We start from the raw sequence: 23,380 nt of genomic DNA on the forward strand, positions 1-23,380 counted from the left end.
CCACAAGCCTGAGTCAGATGACTGAGGCCAGCCACTGCTGTGCCGTGGGTCTTTTATTGCAGTGTAGATGTGTCCTGAAGGGGTAGCTCCCATGTGGAGGATAAGTAGACAGCAAAGCCATGGCTCCACTTACTCTCTAGCCCTCTTCACACACACTCTCTGCCCCATTGTTGCCAGGGAAAGAATCTTGTATGCAGCACCCATCTGCCTGAGGAGTTGGGACTGCAACTGTGGTCAACCCGACATGGCCATGGAAGGGAGGTGGAAATCCTTACTTCCCTGTGCAGACTTGCAAGGGCGAGCCATGTTCTAAACTATTTAGAGCCCGTCCTGTCACCATCACACACACTTGAGGAGTAAGGCCTTACTTCGATAAACAAACACTTAGACACTTAATTTTATGCATGTGAGTCGTCCCACTGACTCCAATAGGGCTATTCACCTACCTGAAGCTAAGCACACTTTGTAAGTATTAGCAGGATTGAGGCCTAAGAGTGCTACTCACTGTGTGCAAAGGTGGCAGAAATGGCTCCTTAAAACGGACATGGCTGCACTTAAGCTTGAGCCGCAATCTTCTGAATGGAAAGACCCCTGTTGACTTCAGTGGGCACTGAATGAGGCCCTTAATTAATTCTGAGTGGTGAATTTCACATATCAGAACTATTTAGCAATTAATAATCTGTTAGGTTACCTAATAAAACTATATGGTAGTGGCGAAGGGCCTGTGTTTGCAAAGACTTACACACTCATTAACTTTACTGTCATGTGTAAGTATCTGAAGAGGCTGCTTATGCAAGGAGCTCAGTGTCAAACTACTCACCTCCACACTGACTGAGAGCACAAAGCATCGTGCAGGATCTAAATACAACAAAAAGTCTTGGGAGGAAGGGGGATGTTTAGCAGTTTGAATTAAGAACGGTTGTGACTTAGCAAAAGGTATGGTATTTCTAGGCTTCTGATTAATAGTTCTGGGTAAGAGTTCAGGTAAATAACTACATTTTACAAAGCAGGGATGTCTTGATGAAAATGAAAAATGGGTTTGCTCACAAAAGCCTTTGTCTCTGGAATGTAGCTATAAGTAGCTCACTATCTAGGTTGAAAATGGCTGTGCTGTGTCATGTGTCCTATTTTTCCATGCTAGCAGTAAAGATACAATATGGGAATTCAGCCTTGGTAATTACTAATACACCACACAGACACAATTATACCCTGTATACTGCATAAAGGAATCACTTGTGGTCTGCCTCCATTACAAAGAGCAGTTGGGGGCCAACATGCAAGAAGACAAAATGCTTTACAAGAAGGAAGGAGACCAGAAGAGTCAATGTACACAGATACAAGGACCTTGATTCTTCTTGCAATGATTTAAGTCCCCTTCCATCAATTATGGTCCTTTGTCTCCAGAGCCTTATCACCAGCAGCATTACAGGAACTGAGCAGAACAATACTCAGGCCCAAATAACCCTGTGAACTGTGCTGACATTTCCACACCCTGTTACTGTGTTTGTGCAGGGTATTCAGATTCCTTAAAAAACAAACAAAAAACAAACCAACAAAACAAAAACAAAATTCTCAACTGTTTTAAGTTACCTACCCCAATCCCTCCCTTAAATCCTCTCTCCCAGTATAACTAATTTGTTCACTGCTGCCTCATGCACTCTAATCCTGCAGCGATGCTATAAAAACCTTGACAGAATAAAATAGAGTAGAATTTCTCTAAACCCTTGCCAAAGCTCTCAATACATTTTTCAGTTAGTTAAAAATCCTCAAAATTTGTGAGCATTGGATGAGTGAAGAACTTCAAGATAAAGGCCTAAATAATACACAGATATATCATTTAAATTAGTCTAATTGTTTATTTAAATAAAACGGCTACCTAACTCATTTACTTTTACTGTACACAGAGGAGAAATGTTCTCTCCTCAGGGACATCTGCAAAATTTTGAGGGGACAATCACAGCAAGTCTGCAATTGGTGATATATATCAATTTTTTTTTCATTGATGGCTACTAGACATGTAAAGTTTCATGGTATTTCTTAACAGGACATCACACTCACTGCTCATCTGAAAATATATTTAAAAACACTGTGGAAAGGAAAAAAAAGGACCCTCGGAAAGGCAGCTGTTTTCGACAGTAAGTCAGCTCATGTGAAACAAAGTCCTGTCTTTAAGAAAGTGTTTACGATCTATGAGAAAAAATATATCCTTGGGCTAAAATGTTTATTGGCACCTAGGAGTCTGAAGAGAGCAAGTCAGGCCTGTGGTTTTCTGAGGGCACTTTATCATTCCCTGCATTCTCAAAGGGATCTCTGAATGAATAGAGCTGGATTACTCAGCCTTCTATTCCACGCCTATTCCTCTCCATTTTCCTTGGCAAGGCTGAGAGCCAAGCTATTTTTAGTTAGGCAGTTTTCTATTTTTAGACAACTACCAGTTAAGAGACACTAGTTAGGAAAAATTAAAAGAAAAAAAAAAGAAAGAAAAAACACAAAAGTGGGAGAAGATGGAACTTCCCTTTCTCATATTGTAAAGCAGGCCCTTCAACGCGTAACTCCAGGCATTTCAGCTGCTTCCAATCTTGGAAAAATAAAGAAAATTCAGAGTTCAGAGATTTAAAAATAAACCTACCCTCTGGCAAGCAGACTAAAATGCAACAAGCTGTTACTATGTGAAACAGTGACTACAAAAACAAAGAACATTCTCCAGTGACTAGATCGGGAGAAAAACTCTCGAGCTATTAGGCTATAAGAATGTTACACAGACATATAAGATTTTTCCAGCTTCTCAGCCAGATATATCATGTTTTGGAGAAAGAAACAGGCATCTGTGAAGTAGAACTAATACTCTGAAATATAGATTTAAGGGCCCAGTTTTACATAGGAAGAGAATCATGAATCAAGACTGAAGCACATTTATATTGCGAATATATTTTTCACATTTATTCTTGTAGCATTTTTACACAACATCCAAACATTTTGAAAGCAATTAGTGAGTGTGGAATAACAAAAATAAAATAAAAGGGGGATCCACCAAAATTATAGGGCCAAATCCTTAGCCGATGTAAATCAGCATAGCTCAATTGATGTCAAGAAAACACCTCCAATTTACACCAACTTAGGATCAGGCCCATGCCTTGCAGCTGTCATTGCTTCAGACCCACCAAAAACACCTTCAGGAAAAGGGAACTCTTAAAAATGTTTTAAACAGTGTTTTCTAGTGTCAGCCTTGCACTGTTTGTCACACGATGATCTCTGTCAACAGATCTGGATTAATCTGCATCTCACTATCTGCTTCCAAGAAAAGGCTAAAGACAACTTTCCAGATGTTGCACTAAGTTTGCACCAAAAAGCTGTTTAGAATCACTAACAAATCCATAGCACTTGCATTTCTCTCTCGCTTTTTTTTTGTTTTATGCAAAATAATATACCAGGTGAAGTATTTCACTATCATTTGGGATCCTTGAAGATTATGAAACGTGCTGCATGAAAACCAAACACTTGTGGAGAAATCATAATAATTGGTCACTTCTAAGAAAAACAACTCATTATGCAACTTTCCCCTAGCTGTATTATTTCCCATATTGGATTAATCTGAACTATATTCAAAGTAAAAAAGTATAAGACCAAAGTCTGGGCTACTTTTGTTCCTTGTGGCAGGTCTCAAAGCATCTTAAAAAGCCTTCATTTGGCTGCAGAGCAACAGTGGAGATCCTGGCACAGACTGGCTGTATACCCCTTGCCTGCTTCAGAGATCTTCATAGTGAGTTTAAACAGTTTAATGTAGAGGGGAAGATTCTGGGTGAGCTTCAGAACTTGATTAATGTGTCCATGCAGTGACAGATTCACTGGCCAAAATCCCATTTGTGCGTGTGGAAGGGGAAGGTGGAACAGAAGGCCATTATCCACCGGATTTGATCCTTCAGTTCAGCAACCATTTTGAATGGAGCAGAAATCAATGTTGCCAAGTAAGTGAAGTCCAAGTGAAGTACATTTATTTATGTCTGAATACTGGTGACATCATGGCAGACTTTTCAAAAACCTTGTCAATCCATCACTATATGTTGCTAACTCTTAACGATTTTATCATGATTCTTGAGACAGCTAATATTTTTCTTAAAGCCTGAGCTCCTGGAGTCTCATGATTATATAAGAATATCATCTTTCATTTTAAAAAATATGTTTCTAACTTATTTGGTCAAAAAGATTGGAATTAAAATGATTTGGGGGTTGGGGGGGTGGGAGGGTGACCGACATGATTTTTTAACACTTAGGGCTGGCAATACTAGTTTCCAGCATCTGGCCCACAGTTACTAACCATAAACCAAGAACCAAACATTCAGAAAGTTCCTAAAGTCACCATAATAACAAAGTACCTTGGCCAAATTCTGTCCTCAGATATGCACACAGTGTAGCTATTGAACTCAGTGTGAGTCACGTGCATCTAAAGGCAGTGTTTTCCTGCAGAAACTACTAAATGTGGATCATTCATACTACTACGTGTATAAATAACACTTTTTCATGCCTAGATCTCAAACCATTTCACAAAGGAAGTCAGTCTCACTGTCTCCATTTTACAGATGAAGAAACTGAGGCTCAGGAAAGTTAAGTAACTTGTCCGAGGTCACCCACAACTCTGTCTACAAAGCTGGAAACAGAACTCAGGTTTCATAAGTCCCAAGCCAATGCTCTTTTCATTAAAGCATTGCTTCCTTAGACCACTTTGACTCTTTTTGTTGTCTAACAAGCCTACTCTATATTTAATGGGCCAGATCCTCAGCTGGGTGCTTCACTGATTCCAATGGTGCTATGATGATTTACGCCAGCTCTGAATCTGACCCAACTTAGATTTCCCAGTTTGTTTGGATACAATATTCTGTTACGATGTCAAGAGAAGAAAATACTCTTATTACATATGCTACAACAGTTGTCCTGTTTCTTTTCTGAAAACAGTCGATTTAAATAGTTATGGGGCTTATTTATAACAAATATACAGATCAGAGTCTTAAATGATATCAAGAGGCTTTCAAAATCTAATTAACCTCCCAGCTAGTCATTAGCTCTGTGACCTTTAGAAATAATTGACAGGGGCGATTTTTTCCCCTTAAGCTCATTTGCCAGGTGACTAATCTTAGGTGTGCTAAAGGACCAACTGCACATCTTTAAGATTTGATGGGGTAATATGTAATAAGTCAATTAGGAAAATGGAGTTGTGGCATTTCTCTGTGACACAATATATTGCCCATACAGCTTGTCACATGCGTACAGGTTTTGTCACCTGAACGCGAGCCTAATCATCTCCAGCTTTTCAATGCATTGAAGCCACACTAAAACTTAATTCTCAAGTCCCTGCATTATCCCACAGCAGATTTAGTAGCATTTCACTACACTATGTTGCTGGTTCTATTAAAAGTCAATTAGACTTTCAACTGTAGCTAGTCCTCTTATACTTAAGCAAATATTGTATATTATGGACTATCACTTGTTGCATATTTTTCTTATACAAAATTTGGGCTCATTCGCTTTAGCTGAACAAAGTGCGCTTTTTTTTTTTTGCACCAAGTCTGCCATTTATAAAGCCTCGTATTACTATGAATTTCTTCCCTTTCAGAAATTATCTTTCATCCTACAATTTTAACATTGTATCATATAACCAGGGCTCTGTGTGTTGTAAAATACACCAGACATGAAGGCTGCAAGAAGAGCTCTATGTGTTCACAATCTCAGCTCTCACTGATCAAGAGGAAAATGCTGCTGCAGTTGGCACACATCTATCTCTGGTTATGCTCACTTTATTGCCCCTGTCCAATGCCACAAGCCCACAGGGCTCTGGGCAAAACACATTTTAAAAACCATGCAAAGTTTTGATTCACTTTTTAAAAAAGATCTTGTAAGTAAAGTGTGTGTAGCTTTTTGAAATTGTGATTTATGCTTTCAAAATAGAATGATCATCTCTTCCACTGGCCATTCTGCAACAATGCCCCTCTACCCTCAAAAGCCAATGAATATCGCAATCTTCCTGCTATAATGAACTCTGAATGAAGCTACCTCTTGATGATGTCACTTATATTGCCATGAGAGTAAGGTTATCCAGAGATAAAGAGGAGGGGAGTGAGGACAAAGGGGCATCAACAGCGATGGGAGGAGAAGGTCACTGAGAGTGACACTAAGGGAGCAGCTGCAAATGTAGGAGAAGGAGAGAACAGGACGAGAAAACCCCCCGAGGAAGGAAGACAGCAGAAAAGGAGGAAGTTATCAATTGTTTTGAAAGTGGCAGACAGATTAAGAAAGATAAGATTGGACATGAGGGACTATGAAGGAGGTCAAGCTGAAGAGACCCTTAGAACTGGTCAGGAGATGGCCTTTAGTAAGGGTGGTTTAAGTGTCGTGAAATGGAAATGAGTTTGCAGAGAATTCAGATGTGTCTTACTTGGGTAACCATGTGACTTTATCATTGTAATCCTTCCTTTCTTTATCTTTTACCCTAATGTTTTTCTTCATTGCCTCACTCGTGTAAGTTCTCTGGGCAGGGACTTGTCTTTTACTTATCCAGTGAAGTGTCTATCGTGCTTTTGTCTGCTGTAGAAATAGTGGCCATAATCCATTAAGAGAACAGGGAAAGAGGAAATATGGGTGGGAGGAGATGGCATGCTTGAGAAACCTTGAGGTGAAGGGTAGGAGGGAGCCAGTGTGGTAATGAGGCAGGCAAGTGAGGTTAAAGGAGAGATTTTTCGGAGATGGGGGCTACCAACGTATGTTTGAAGGTTGAATGAAAGAAGCAGGGGCCAGAGTGTGTAACAAAGATTTAGAAAAAAGAGGGAAGGAGAGGAGTTAGGAAGAGAGAAAGTCAAAGTGTCGGGAGTCGATAGCAGGAGAGACAGTTCAAAGTTATGAGACTGTGAGGAAAGAAAGATGCTGGGAGTAGGGAAAAGATGTTCTTGCTAGATAACATCAAAACTGTTTTAAAAAATGCTAAGATCGTGGACAGGTGAGTGTATGTGTGTGAGATAGAAGTTTAGAGAAGAACAGCTGGATAATTAGTGTGGAGAAGCAGATCTGCTTTTATAAAGAATATGGCAAAGTTGAATGAACAGAAAACAAATTATAGTAGAGGAATTCTGTTTTTTCTCCACAAGTGCTCAGTGGTATGAGGAAGAGAAGAGGTGGAGAAGTGTGGAGCCAGAACAGAGAGTCAGTGGGACGAATCTGAAAGAGGAACTGAGCAGGAGAATTTGAGTTAAAGGTAGTGACCATGGAATCAACAGAGAGGTGGAGGTCAGCTTGAGAAAGTGGGGAGTATGGGCAGCAAAGGGTCAGAGAGATTGATGGACTGGAGATCACAAAAGAGCTGAGTGATGAACTGGCGGGCTGGGAGAAAGAGTGATTTATGTGCATAGGGACAGAGTGGGAATCAGAGAGAGGGAACTAGGAGGTTGAGAGACTGAAAAAGAACAGGGCTTGGATTCATGAGAGACCTGATGAAGATGAGACAGTAGCTGAGGCTGTAATGGCATGGGGGAAGGCAGGCAGGAGACTTCACTTTAAATCTGCAAAAAGCCTAATGGCTTAGCTAAACAAACACAGTGGATTTCTGTAATACACTTATGATTGTAATTATGTTTGCAGCCAAGATAACTCTAAAAATAGTCCCCATACAAACAAAGGACAATGGCCTTTCCAGTCTCCTGGAGGAATGACACTGTGCTTTGGCACTATTGGCTGAGCTGAATGTGCTAGGACTTGTATCCTTTACTCAGGCAAGATTTCCACTTCAAGTCAATGAGTTCTGCCCAAATGGAGAATGGAGAACAAATGCACTAAACTGGATAAATTAGAGCAAACAGAGGATAATAAATAGCTGTGTGTCATGGAGCAGTCCTTCATACATGCTTCCTTATCAATGGTGAAGTGTTGCTCACCTTCTCCCTTGTTCAGGTGGCAGTAGGCAAGTATTGCAGTTGTGGTAAAAGTAAAAAGGGGGTGATGTGGGAGGGAAAGCTATGTGATGCTCATAAGGCTGGGTAACAGAGGCACGTCTATTAGCCCAAAACCTGGAGGTAATGTTGGAAAGTGGTCTCTGATATGAGGAACAGAGTAAACCATAGGGAAAAGCAGGATCAGGCACAAAAAAGAGGCAAAAAAGATCAGTTCTTCTTGCAGACAAACGGCTGTTTAGGCATGGCTCTGTAGCAATCATAGACCTTAAGGTTTGGTACAATTGGCAGTTGCAGACTAGATTTCCCTATTATAACTGTAATATGTGTATTATGTCTAACAAATTAAGGTCCATTGACTTTGTGTGTCAAAATAATCAAAACTGGTGTTTTCCATGCATTTTAATCAGATATATATACTAACAGACTAAACTATTTTAACTGAGGCCAAGTTTTCAAGGTGTGTAAAGATTAGTTCATTAGAGGTATCTTTATGAGGTGCATGCATCCTTTATTTATGACATATGACCCACTTACTTTTTAGGGACATAGGCAGCAAATGGAGCCCAGAGCTAGTGTACATAAGCAGCTAAATTCACAAGTCATGGGCCTGATTTTCCTCTCACTCAGACTGGTGTACAGCAAGAGAAACTCCACTGAAGACAGTGATGTTACAACTATGTAAAACTTATACAAATGAGGAGAACCATGATTTTGAACAAACATTGAGATCTCTGTTCTACTGTAGAAAAGTGTAATTTGCTCACTTAAGTAAATCATCCCACCCCACTTTTATCTTAATCCCATTTTTTCCTCATCCCCAAGCAGAAATACCAATACAGCCATTTATGACCTCAGTAACCAAAACTGGAGGACTATGATTTTGTGCATGTTAAGTAAGAGATACCTGTTATAGATCCCATTCAATTAAAGAAATGGGGAATCTGAGGTATTTTGTATATGACTAAAGATGGAGTGAAAACCATAGTTGTAACAATGTTATTTTATAGATTAAACAAAAATGTGTAGTAAACGCAAAAGGAGTTTTTAGTCTGAGAAAGTGTTATCCCACTTTAAAGTAAAGAATAACAAGACTTCCAGTAATCTAAAATTTTCTGTCACACAAGATAATTCTATTTTTAGACCAACACCTATAGAAAGTGTATTGTTTTTGGTACCTATCATCCAGCATTAGGAAGTTTACATAATGCAGAAGTTCATCTTTGCCATCAAAACCAAAAGGTTTAGCGAGAACCAAATCTTACATAGCTCATACTATTCCTTAAAATAAATTGTCATATCCCAATAACTCATGTGTGTTATTAACAGAAATAAGGTTTAATGAAAGATGTGGGATGGGTGGTTTAGTGGTTAAAGACACTGAGGCTTCAGTTTTAGGAACACAGTTCAACTCCAAACTGAGGTCTCAAAGTGAACCTTTATTTGCAGAACCAATACACATCACAAAACTGCCACACATAATTCAACAGGATTTGGAATAGTTATCATTCACTGCTTAGAAGAGATCCAAACATGAGCAAACATGGAGGGTGAATACACTTTTCTCTCTCAAAAGTGATATACCTCCATGTTAGAGTTTAGGTTAATAGTAGGTGGTAAGAGGAAATTTACACTGTAATGCCTGAAACCAACCCAATTATCAGATAATTTTTACAAACTTGAAGAATTCTGAACTCTCACTCTTGTGTTTCAGAATACATTTTTATAACTAAGGTAACATTGGATCTGTTGCGTACTGAGTGAAATGAAGTTGTACAGGCAATTTCAGAGATAGGTATCATATGGGACTGTGATTGTTATGTATAAAGAACATTATAAGAATAATTGTTTTTAATATGATAAATTAGAAAGTCTGAAAAAAAGACAAACATAACTGGGTTTAAAACATTTATAAATTTTCTTAATCTAATCTACTTCGTGTCATGGCTGTACTCTGAATTCTATATGTACAAGTTGGGCAGCACTGAGATAGCTTAGTGTGATTTGCAATAACATTGCCAACTATTAGAACACCCATTAACTTCATTCCAAGTCATTTCTTCCTTGAAAAACAGCATTACACTTATTAGAAATGCAAAGTCGTGTGCCTTCTGTTACTTCAAATAATAAATTGTTATCTGAAGAGTGGTATCTTCATAAATACTAGACATAATTAATTCCCGTAAAATGCATTTAAAATGGCTGATAATAAAACTAACAACTTTAATCAGAGCTATATAAAAATAATTTAGGCATAAATCTGAACAGCAGTAATTTCATTTGAAAATACTAAAAGAATTAAAATTATAACGAGGTTCAAAAGAGAACTAGATAAATTCCCAGAGGATACGTCCACCAATGGCTATTAGCCAAAATAATTAGGGATGCAGCCCCCTGCTCCGGGTGTCCCTAAACCTCTGATTTCTAGAAGCTGAGTCTGGACGACAGTGGATGGATCACTTGATAATTGCCATGTTCTGTTTGTTCCCTCTGAAGCACCTGGCACTGGCCACTGTTAGAAGACATGATGCTCGGCTAGACAAAGCATTGGTCTGAACAAGTATGGCCATACTAATGTTCTTATTTACATATTTTTTGAATTATAGGTATATATACCATTTGAAGAAGTTGTGATATGTGCTAATGACCAAGAGCAGAATTGAAACAAGTAACTAAACAGACATTACTATGCATCATGTGAAGAGAAATTGGGATTCTAAATTAATTACAGAGAATGTTACGTTACCTTGCATGTATTTGAAAAACAATGTTACTTTAAAATATTTTCTTCTCTAGCTCTGTAGAAAGCTGCAAGCAGAGCTATGCTCTGTACTTTTGCTGAAGTATAGTTATTGAACAATCATTAAGGTGAAAATGAACAAACTTAATAATACCATTCAATCCTTAGGCTGCTTTTGATTGCCTAGGAAGAACAAAATTAAAAGCTATATGAAGTCTAGATGTCATGCAGCCAAATGCAGCGGACTCCCCACAAGGAAATACTCATAATACAGTAAAATTTTAAATGATCAATTTAAATATTTAAAATGTGGCAGTTTTGTATTCTGTACCTTAACATATATCAAAACTACATTGAATGCAAAGCCATCTGTCTGCTCTTTTGTGGGTTTTTTGCCCCATTGTACTGGTAACAGGAAAGTTAATGATCAAGTAAAGACATACTTGCACAGATTTTTTTTGGTAATATACGAAATCTTTTTCAACATGAACATGATGCTTAACTATTTCTTCCGACCTTGTAACAATACTGTCACTGGAGAGGCCTAAGCACTTCTCAATGCTAGAAACGATATCACTCAAACTGCCCACTGATTAAACTACTATCACAGCCAATCCATATGGGAAGATACATAATGAAAGGCACTTTATCTGGCTTGTTCTCTTTATTGCTAACTTCATTCTAGTTAAATACTTATAATTATATTTACCCATTTTTTGGCTAAATTTTCTAAGGGTTGAAAACAATTGGGTTATCCACAGAAGTTTGTGTGTCCCACAGAATTACACATTCGAATGCAAACTGGCCATCATGTGAGTAAATCAGACAATTTTTTTAATGCAATAAATAAATAAATAAATAAATAAATAAATAAATAAATAGGATTTTGCAGGTGTGCATATCATTCCCTTTGAAAATCTACCCCTTAAAGTTACAGCAACATAAGCATAGCTTAAATTTCATTTTTACATTGAAGTTTCTTGATCAAAGGACACATACACTCATTGTGAAGTACAGCATATTACTCAGCTAAATCCCAGCCTACTGGCCTAATCACCCATTTCCATAGGAAAACCTGAAAGAGGGAGCTTAAAGGGAAAATATCACAAAAAGGTTTTCCTCCCTAAGAATGCACCCTTTTTGTTCTGTCAGGAGAGGAAGGAGGATAATTTGGGGGTCAGGGTTTGTCTCTTGCAGAACGGCACATGGGACTGGCCACCAGTCCCAGGGCTGAATCCCCAGAGACCAGCAGGAGATTTTGGCCATCTATGTAGAGGCTTCAATGGGGGCTTGGAGAGGTGGGGGGAATGTTATTCATCCCATGCCCTTCATGGTCCCACCTCACATGGATTCCAGCACCCACGGTGCACCCTTTGGTGAGAACTCACTCTCCTTCCTAATGGAGGCAAGGAGATGTGCAGGTGGATCTGGGAGGTAGCTAAACAGTAGAGCCCTGTACATCAACATGAAACTAGATTGCAAAAAGGGTTATATTCTTGGTTACAATATTTGTTAATATAGTTTCATGTGACTGCATTGTGAACCTCTAGCAGCAAGTATAATACACTCTATAGGCTCATAAACTATTTCTTCATCAAAAGTATCTAAAATGTACACATTAAATTTAATCTCTTCTATTGCAGCGCTCAAAATTCTTGACTAGCGTACATCAAGGACAACATTTTCAGGAGCATCTAAGTCTCATTTGGAAAAGCATCTAAGTGATTTAAGAGTTTAAGGGTAAACTTTTCTAAAGCACCTCAGTGACTTAAGTGCCTAGTCACTGAAGTGCTTTTGAAAATGTTACCTGTAGGTCCCTAAGTCACTTAGGCACTTTTGGAAATTTTACTCTGTTTTATTATATTAACAAAATCCATAAAAGTCACAATTACTTTGGTTTGAGTCTTAAACTATGTTTAACTTGCTATGATAGTAATGGAATTAATGGATGCTGAAAATGAATGTTTTAAGTTTGAATTGATATTCTTGAACAGTTAAAATACAGACTACTACATTTAACAGTCTACATTAAATAATATTGCTATAATAATGTTATAAGGTGTCAATAACATTCTGATAAATGTTGTTTTCATGTTCTAATTTTACATATTTGGTAAAAGCATTCTAAGCAAAGTTGGATTTTTTTCCAATGTTCAACCATTTTTGAGTGGCAGAGAAAGTGCAAACATTTGTTATATAACTTTTAAGTCAATTTTCCTTGAATTCTTTTAAATGACGATATTCTTAAAAATAAACTACACAACTTCAGAAATCATTCATCAAGATCAGATGTCTTAGATGAGCATTGACAAAAATTAGCCCTCACAGGACATAAATTCTTACCTCAACAATATCTGAATTCGTTCGACTCTCATGTGGCTCATTGTACTCTGTATATTTCAGCAACACTTTGTCCATATCAGTGCTGGCATACTGGAACAGTTTGTTGGTGCTGTTGAAGATGATTAGAGCAATCTCACAGTCACATAGAACACTCAGCTCATAAGCCTTCTTCATTAACCCAAATTTCCTCTTTGTAAATGTCACCTGGAAAAAGGAAAACTGGTCTGTCAAAAATCCCTAAGTCTCTTTTTAAAGTCCCTTTTCTTTTACGAAATTATAACTTGCAATTGCTATAGTCTTTGAGCTTGAATAAGTTCATCCAGAAAGCAAATAAATCGAAACATAGTTCCAATACAGGATATAAATATCTGAGTGCTAAGTAAAGGGAAATGCATATAATCCTCAATGCACAACTCAAGCTACAGAAAATAAAAAAATATGGGGGCATTCTCATTAGTTGAGCTGTGAATTTTTCCTGTCTCATTAACCAGTTTAAAACATTAGGACTGGATTCTTCCCAAAATATTTTAATTCAGTACACTTAATCTTTTGCCCACACCTAAGCTATAATGTTTATTCTGCATAATAGATGTCTTTGCCTCCCACCCCCCACAACATTTTAAACATCACACCTCCGTTCTAGAAAACTTTTAACAAAAGATTCAGCCTATTCTTATTTAACAGATATTAATTCCAGTTAAATTCCCTCCCCCCAATTTGTCTACCAGTAAGAAAAGTTCTATCACATTTAATTAATCAAAAAATATTTGATGTAGAGATGCACAGATCTGTAACAGTTTTGAAAAATTACCAAATATATTAAAAAATCCTTTTTGTTTCACTTTAAAGTTCTCAAGTGTCAGTACAATGAAGAATATAAATCGGGAGTGAAGAACAAGTTATATAAGTACTGACTAGCCAGTAATATATATGCATTATTGAGGTGAGCTCTTATCCATACATACCTGTCAACACATTTTATTTAATCTCAAAGTAGTACATGAGTTTCTTATCATGAGAAATCTAATCTAATAGTAAGACCTGACTTGTTTCTTTTTCTTCCTGTATTCTATTTGCATTAAACACATAAATTGATATTTTATTTTTAATAGCTATTTCCCTCTATAGTAATTTTCTGTGATGGATTTTGAAAGTGAATAAATGTATGGTACTAAAATAATTATCAGTCAAATCAAATATGCAGTGAGGGTATTTGACACTTAAGGACAAGCACTAACCAGGTAGTGTAGACTTGCTTAATCTGATACTCAGTGCTACCAATTCTTTAATACTATCAGTAAAAGTACCTATGCACATGGTTCATCACTGAGGCAAAAAAGATTCCATTGTGCATGGTTCATAAGGCCGTTGTTTTATCTTGTTAGACTCCTAATGCAAGCTAATGCTAACTGCAACCCCAGTCTACCTTGGAATCCCAGCTGGTCATGCCATGGAAAACGTGACATTTAAGTACCTTCTAATCCCTACCAGCTAGTCTATCTCAAAGAGATGTGGCTGTATGCCAATCCTCTGTACATTTATTCTCCACAATGTATCATGAATGAAGTCACTTTTATTGCTGTCTCAATCATTGTAACACCTTTATAAAATCTATTAACAACAGATAGATTAGTATTAAATCTGATTATTCGAGCATTTAAAAAAAGTTTGCATAGCACTAGACTTGAGTCTATATTTTTGTCACGAGCTGATATTAAGACATATCTAAATGGGTAAGGTCCAGCTGGCTTTTGCTATTTGGCATGACTGACCAAATACACAGTCAAAAACTCATCTTAACATTGAAAAACTGATCAGCCTTTCAAATGCCTTTTAAACACTTTATCTGCCTGTAGAAAACATGGATAATAGAATTACAGACTTTAAGGTCAGAAGGGACCATTATGATTGTCTACTCTGACCTCCCGCACAATGCAAGCCATAGAATCTAACCCACCCACTCCCATATCAAACCCCTAACCTATGTCTGAGCTACTGAAGTCCTCAAATCATGGTTTAAAGACTTCAAGGTGCAGAGAATCCTCCAGCAAGTGACCCGTGCCCCATGCTGCAGAGGAAGACGAAACCCCCCCAGGGTCTCTGCCAATCTGCCCTGGAGGAAAATTCCTTCCCAACCCCATATATGGTGATCAGCTAAACCCTGAGCATGTGGGCAAGACTCACCAGCAAGACACCCAGAAAGAATTCTCTGTAGTAACTCAGATCCCACCCTATCTAACTTCTCACCACAGGCCATTGGGCATATTTACTGCTAATAGTCAAAGATCAATTAATCACCAAAATTAGGCTATTCTATCATACCATCCCCTCCATAAACTTATCAAGCTTTGTCTTGAAGCCAGACATGTCTTTTGTCTTTTGATGCAATGTTATACACAGTAATATGAACATCTATATAGTTTTTTAGAAAAGGCTACACAAGCTATGGATCACATGCAGAGGGGAGAATGTACTAACCCGACATAGTTTTCCGCATGTAAAACTATTTTCAATCAGACTAGTTGACCACAGTACTGTAGGTGGAGTGTATCTATACAATATGGTTTCTGTTGCACAGAAACCTCAGTATTTAGCATGTTACAGCTCCTCACCATCAAAGTATACTTCAGCACAGAAATATCTTTAAAGCCACTGTTTGTGTTTACTGTTAGGTGCTCCTGAACATTTTGGGTAACCGCACAGATGTGCTGCATAGCACATACTTATTTCATAACACTTATCACAAAAAAGATACTACTTATAGTGCCTTTTCACAAACATTGAAAATAAAAAGGACAACAGATAAGCTAGAGGCTTTATTAACTTTTCTTTAAAATGTAATCTTAATTGCTCTGAATTTAATTCACTATTATCTCCATGTTCTTTTTAACAGTCTTCAAATGTATTACATAATGCTTTTTGCCATTGTTCATAGACATAAAAACAATTGTAGCTATTACTGTTTCTAAAATGATCTAGAATATTATTTTTAAAATATTCCACTCATTGACTGATTGCAATTCAGAGCTTTTGCACTTATACCTAATAATGTATTGTAATAATGTAATTTCTCATACTTTTACAATAGTTTGTATTAGGGATGAGCCTATTTAGTTAATAAATGTGCAGTAGGGTCAAGACCTTCAGGAGAGATTAAGAATAATTTTAAAGGTATTTAAAAATACATTCTTCTTTCATATAATTTCCTTTATGTAGCCACATCAAGAAGAGGAATGGACTCATTTATCCTCTAAAATATTTAGGTGAGTAATATGAACAAACAACAAAAATATTATTTGACTTTGTATTTTGTGTCCAATATGTTGCTAGCTATATTCACCTAAATCAAAATTAGCTAATAAATGTTGACTAAGATGATAGATACAATATTTTAGCACTACAGTGATTTTACTGAGTATTAAAGATTGCAGTAATGTATTAAAAATATGTTGTCTCTTTATGTGAAAACAAACTGAAACCTACAGTTGGAAGTCTATAATTCTGTACTTAAATAATTTTTATTTGTGCTAAGTTAAGAACATGACGTAAATACAGACATTTCTTAAACACAGTTGCATGCCCACAAACTACAGAGTAGCTTAATGATTGTATTAATAAACTGTAGCTGGTCACATTGAGGAGAAGGGGTTTACTGTAACATTTCACAATCCAAATATGACACTTTACTTTACTAGGGCTAAAAAAATCTCTAAAAGGAATAATTCTGATAACTGATCAGGAACTCAGATACTGCAAACATCATAAGCCATAAAAGCAGCGAGATAATCTGTCAGACTACAGGAACAATTTCTCAGGAAGGAAAACTCTTATAATGTAAAATCTAACTATGTGTTGCCAATTTACTGACATATTTAAAAATAAAACTGACCTATTTGCATGGATTTTGATCATATCTGATTAATATTAAATGTATTTTTCAGTAGCACAGATTGAATAATTTCATATTCTTACCCCTGCTGACTGTACCAAGGACTAGTTCATTAATTAATTAACAATTGAGCCTGCTGTCCAAATCAGATTTGGGATATGCTTTATCCATTCTGCTTTCTGGACCAGTGGATGTCTAGTGCTGTCCTCAAGTTTCCATATTTTTCTTTGTATTCAGGAGGTTTATCAAGCCTTGACTGGGCAATTTGTGAAGTCCTAGCCTCTTGGACTAGTCTATGATAACAGCGATATAACCGGGGAATTAAGTGTCCAGAAATATAAAATGGCTGCTTAGAATGAGGTTACCATTTACCCGCTTAAAACCTTGAAGCCTCTCACACACAAAATACATAAGCCATACAGTAGAAAAGCAATTGTCAGTATTTTTAAGTTTTCAAAAGTACAATTCTATAAGTACTGTGTAACTAGTGTGGCCAAGCAGTGTTTCACAGAGAACATTTCCAGTGGAGTGTGCAGGGAATGGAGCATGTACTTGTGCAGCATGGTGAAAATTAATCATGTTGCATGTGTTCTACATAAGCTCTGAATACAGGTTGCTTTATTCATTTAGAGCCTGCTTTTCAGAGCTGATGAGCCCTTGAACTTTCACTGAACACAATGGCAATGCCCAGCACCTCAGATCAGGCCCTGAAAGTCTGCAGTACTTGGGTACGTGAAGTAAGGAAGTTTAAATGCAAAGATGATTGTCCAGGCTTTGAGCAAACCACACTTGTTCTAAATATTACAAAAACAAAAGAATGAGTGAAAAAGCCAGTTCCTAGCTTCCCTCCCATAAATCAAGGCTAGGTTTTGTGAATTTTGGACCAAATTCTGGCTAGAGGTTAAACTTACTGTATGCACAAGAAGGAAAGCATGGACCAAAGGTGATTTGGGGAGGACATTTTCCATCTCCAGTTCTGGTTCTCCTCCAAAACTACAGAAAGATAATTCTTCAGGATTTCTATGGTCAAAGCTGTGAAGGGGCTTCCTGAGGCATGGTCTTGGGACCAGGGACTGTGATATCTGTGAATGGACCTGTAGCCAGTCAGAATGCAGGTGCACATTCACACTGCTTCATAGCTGCAATATGCTCTCACTAGGAAGGTAATTTGGCACAGTGCCAGAATTTGGCATTCTATTTGTAGTGAGTAATGTTTGTTTAAATTAAATACATTAGGAGATAGATTAGTTGGTTTTGTATATAGTCTTTTCACATACTGGAATGAATAATACAACATGTATGTATGCTTTTTCCACTCAGACACTATACCAACAGACTATGATAACAGAAAGAAACAGCAATCTACTTGCAATTGTTTTTATTTATCTAAAATTATGCCAAAATTGTTGTGCTGCTTGTAGATGTGAATGGAACAGTGTAAGAGCAGAAATCATTGCTGAGAGGTAGAAGCTTTTATTCTGCTGATTTAGTCTATGTCCTGTCTCTGCTGCACTGATGTTGCATTTTTTTTCCTTTGGACTCTTCCACTTTTGACTTTTAAATCTGAGATAATCTGAGAGATTGATTTTGAGTGACTGTCCTGTAATAGCAGTGCCCTCATTGTTACTCAGTATCTGTCACTGGAGGACACAGAGTCTATGGCTTACTTTTTCTGTTTTCCAAACAGCAGCCTATGCTCTGCCCTGCCCTCCAGCAGCAATTCAATCCGTGGACATTATGTCAGGTCTTCCCTCACCTCTTCCTGTCCTGACATGAGGCTGTGAAGTTGCGCATAATGCTGTGCAGTTGCTGGCACTGAAAGGAGGAGAAGAGCTGGGAGTCTGAACCCCCCTCCCATACATTTCCTGATATTATGTATATGTTAACGTGATGGCCTGTGGAAACCGGAGGCGGCTCATGCATCCAATATTTGATGTATGTCTTCTACCTGGCTATGGGGGAGTATTGTGCTGGTTGTCCTTCCTCAGTCTGAGTGGAGTGAGCTGATATGGGTTATCTGGGAAACAGGAAACATCAAATGAAGTACCCTCATCATCATAAAATCAAGATGGCTATGTATGAGCCATGTGACTTTTGACTAAAGTGCCAGGGGCAGACACTTATCTCTACTTATCGTAAAGCCAAACACCGACAGCTCTTCAAAAACTGCAACCCCCTTTCTATTCCCACCCCCGATTATTTTATTCTGCTTAGCTCAGTTTGTCATTTTAAAAGACTCTCCTGCAACAAACTTTATGACTATGTTCTGTGGTGGTGGCAGTGGGAAGCAGCACCACTGCAGGATTCCCTCTAGACAAATCCTCCTTTATGCGACAACGACTAGGCATGCCATATTAAATGAAAGGCCCTTTAAAGAGCAGTAAGGGACTCTTCAGCAGCCTGCTCTATGTTCTTGTAACTCTCCGGCATAACTTATAGGGATGACACAGCAGCGAGTTATGCTGCAAAAAGAACTATTGTGCTTGACAGCCTCAAGCATACTGAGCCTTGACTTGCTGAACAGCATTACTATAGAGGAGCTCTAAGTAGAGTGACCTAAAATATAACTGTAATATATTAAATGGCCCTATCTTATAAAACAGGGTTCTTTAGCATCTCATGATTAAGCTTCACAAAAATGAAGGTGCTGCACTTTTTCATTACACTGTATTGTTAGTATATCAGCACATAAATAATGGAGCAGAAACTGAGATTATTCAGTCTTTCACAAGTCCTACATTTTTTAGTACATAATGGCTGATCTCTGTTATGACAATTATCTTCATGAATAAAGAGGAGAGGGATAACTCAAAGGTATGTTAATAAAAGGATGGTATAGCAACTCACAAATTATTAGGGTAGGCAATATTCAGAGTCTTTTATTCCCATATATTCTAAACAGTTCTAATTCTTCAAAACATAACCTATATCATATTCAGATGTGAAGAAAGGCTGGATATTATTTTTTTCTCTATTGAATGATATGCATAATGATGGTTAATCTCAGTTATACCACTCCTCTTCACTCATTAGGACAGATTGAATTAACTCACATATCTAGATGTATAGACATGGGCATCTTATTAGTGAGAAAATATATCCTTTCTATCCATATACACATAATAAAGTACAATAAAACTGACTTTTTATCTATACCACATTCACTAGGTCTGGCAGGTACAAATAAATGTTTAGGGTAAAAAACATGTTTACTAGTTCAACAAAACTAAAATGTTCGTAAGGTAAAGGTCAAAGAATATTTCATTCCCTGCTGAGCAAATGGTCAGGAAGCACATTTGTCTGCATTTCCTGTCATAACAGGAAGAGTGTAACTTCTTCCTCTCCACAATGGCTTCAGTTCTGCTTCCCACCTCCAGCTCTTTCTCCCTCAGGGCCTTCCAAATCAATCCTTACAAGACAGAAAGGCAGTGGCCGTATCTGCTCTAGTTTTCAACACAGCAATGTTTAATGATACCATGATTACTATTGGACTATCCTTACTTAGGCTGCTCATTCATATTTCAAATTAAAAGTAATTTGGCCTAAATATTTACCTAAAGCTAATTAACTTTAAATTATATTCTGGTATATTTTGGAAATACAAGCATACCTAATCTTAAACATAATACAGCCATGAAATTCATTATTAAGTCTGCATCTCTTGTAAAATATTTTCTCTGCCATATATGGAATATCAATTAGATTAGTACAACATGAAAGAATTTCAGATTAAAATGGAATCAGGGCCAACTGGGCCATTAAAATTAGTAACCTGGCCATTAAAATTCAGTGTACATCTTCTGTTACTTAAAGAGAGAGAAAAGTTAAGGTAGCCTCTCTGATAAAACTAGGAGTTGTGCCTAACAAGGAAAATCTATTCCAGTGCCATTACTCATGATGTAAATTACTACTTAATATGAGTAAGGATGGCAAATCAGGCTTGCAGAAATTAAGGGCTACATCATGGTTTTAAGGTACATCTCACTGAAAAGGGTGGTGTAGAGCTGCACTATTAAATGTTATTGAGAATTCCCTTCATAAAGCACTGTAATGGGGGGGCAACCCACCAACCTCATAAAAGCTCAAAACTAGACTAAAACCGAGTTAACTTGTGAGAGCAGACTGAATTTTTTTTTTTTTTTTTGTGGTGGTGGTGGTGGGGGATCTCACAAAATGTCCTCCTAAATTTGAGCTAATTTTTGCACTAAATCATCAGGCTCCCTTTTCTGCTTCTACAGATGACATTCTGATTGAGATGACGATCTTGTAGTCTGTTCTTTTCAACAGAGCTAATGTAGATAAAAATAGATGCCCGTAAGTCTGAAACCAGTTTTGAAACTAGCTGCATGAGGTATTGGAGTCAGTAGAACAAATCTAGGTCTTCCTGCAAATGGACATTTCCCTCCAGGATACTCTTCCCTGCCCTGTAACCTCACTTTGCTTATCTGCTTTAATTTGTTCTCTGTTCAGCTGATAACTGTAGCAAGTCTTGTTTTACCTAGTTTCACACGTGCTGGGAGCTAAGAATTATCAAAAGTCGTACACATGCACAAGTTTCTCTGCATGTGTTTTCCAAGTGCCTCTAATATCATTTTCAAACCAGCTACAGAGCCATGCTACTTTGGGGAGAGTGTCTAATATCTGAGTACGTATTTCCTGTAGTATCTGATGGTCCTCTATCTACCACTCCCCAGCTCACAACAAAACTGAAGGAGATGTTTCAAGCAAAATGTGCAGAGTTATTAGTTAAGCAGAGCTCAGTTAAAATTAGGAATATGGATATCAGTATGCTTCACAACTAGGAAAATAAAGAAACATAAAACATCAGAAAGAAGATTGCAGGAATGAAAATCATTAGACTACATTTAAGGCCAAATCCTTTTTGTCCCAGTCACGCAAGTTGTCACAGTGAAGTCAAGCATGGTTAGACTCTTAATAATAAGAATAAATGATGGAGATAGACAGCAAGGTCTTGGAAACTGTTCAAAATCTGACACCAGAGTATTTCTGAATCAATGTACACTCTGATTAGGAATCACAAAATGTCCTACTATAACAGTAGTATAAAATAATTATGGAACTAAAGCCATCCCTTTAAGCCTGCCTGCCTTGTATGGGTAGTGTAAAGGGAATTTCTGGAGCTATTCCACCTCCCCACCCACCCACCATTTCACCTTTCTCTATGGGACACCGGTGCAACTAAAAATGGCACTCGCTACAACTGGTTGAAATATTTCAAATTTCAAAATTTGAAAAATAAATGGGGGAAAATTTAAACAAAATGTTTGGAAAATATCCTTTGCCTCCCATATTACGATCAATTGTAGAGCTAGTTGATTTTTTTGGGGGAGGGAGGCTTTGAAATAAACAAACAAAAACAGAAAAAATATCTATGTTTTTGCAACACCCCCCCCCCTTTTTTCTAGCCCTTATCTTGACAACCCTCAACAATCTGATTCGCTGGCTAGTCTCTGTTGGAACTTATGGTCCAAAGTCAGAGAACAAGGCTGATATTGCTGGCTACCACCTCAACTGATGGTGCCACAGAATCTGAGCATGCAGATAACCCTTACTGGCCTCCCAGTTGCTAGGACTGCTATAGCAGCAAGCCCATGGCAGAGTTCCAACCATCAGCCATGAGGCTGTGAGGTATTTTTATTCTTCATCTCTCTGGTCTAAAGCATAGTGAAAAGGCTTGTGAGAAATAGCCCTGGCCAAATGCAATGGGTTCCCTAACTGGGATGAATCTGGGCCATCCAGGGAAGGAGAAGACTTGTTTTACTCTCCTTCTCTCACTGTGCACCAATGTGAGGGCCAAGCAGAACCTGGCCCCCTGTCAGCACCCATCAAACAAAATTCAGTGAATGCTTCCCCATGATTACAGGACTTGAGCTGGCCCTCATTGAAGTCAATGGCAAAACTCCCATTGACTGTAATAGTTCAAGATCATGCCTCTGAGTAATTTATATTAATTTTTCTTTAACTATTCAAAGATTTCATTGTTCCAACTGTTTCAAGAAAAAGCACAGATCATATACCCATGTTACACTTCTCTCCTCCTTTGCATACAGAAACACATGCCTGTTAACAGCACTCCTGATCATTTCTCATTCCCTCAATATTTATCTAGAATTTATTATCAAACATTTAATGAAGAAAGGTACTGATCACACTGGCTGCTTATAACATGCATCCGTTTTAATTTGAGGGTTTTAATTTCCATTTAAGGCCAGATTAGCAACCAAGTATCCAAGTATATCCAATGAGATAACTCTTTTTAGAAAGAGATACTCTTTTACTGCTTGAAGACACTACTGTTTTTGCCTCTTGCAAGCTGCTCACACAAGCGCTCTTCACAGCAGAGGAGACTTCTACTACAGCAAGTAGTTATCTGTTAAACAAACAATTGCCATCTCTATCCCAATGGGGGCAAATCCACTGCTCAATGTCCCCACCTGATTAGTCAGGCAGGGTAAA

The 23,380-nt window shown here is 37.7% G+C and overlaps 1 protein-coding gene and 1 long non-coding RNA gene across 23 annotated transcripts in view; one reads left to right on the forward strand and one right to left on the reverse strand.

Annotated features, from left to right (window-relative positions):
• The window catches only part of MEF2C (myocyte enhancer factor 2C), a 162,399-nt gene that overhangs the window by 62,191 nt on the left and 76,828 nt on the right, over window positions 1-23,380 (reverse strand). For all 22 annotated transcript variants that reach the window (XM_075067063.1, XM_032784914.2, XM_032784911.2 and 19 more), the window contains one exon: window positions 13,015-13,218. In XM_075067063.1, coding sequence (XP_074923164.1) covers window positions 13,015-13,218 — 204 coding nt within the window. The remainder of the gene's footprint in view (window positions 1-13,014; window positions 13,219-23,380) is intronic.
• LOC142046981 (uncharacterized) overlaps window positions 1-23,380 on the forward strand; it is a 318,894-nt gene that overhangs the window by 39,286 nt on the left and 256,228 nt on the right. The window lies entirely within an intron of this gene.

Source organism: Chelonoidis abingdonii, chromosome 6 (assembly GCF_003597395.2).
Source record: "Chelonoidis abingdonii isolate Lonesome George chromosome 6, CheloAbing_2.0, whole genome shotgun sequence".
In the NCBI taxonomy this organism is placed as follows: domain Eukaryota; kingdom Metazoa; phylum Chordata; order Testudines; family Testudinidae; genus Chelonoidis; species Chelonoidis abingdonii.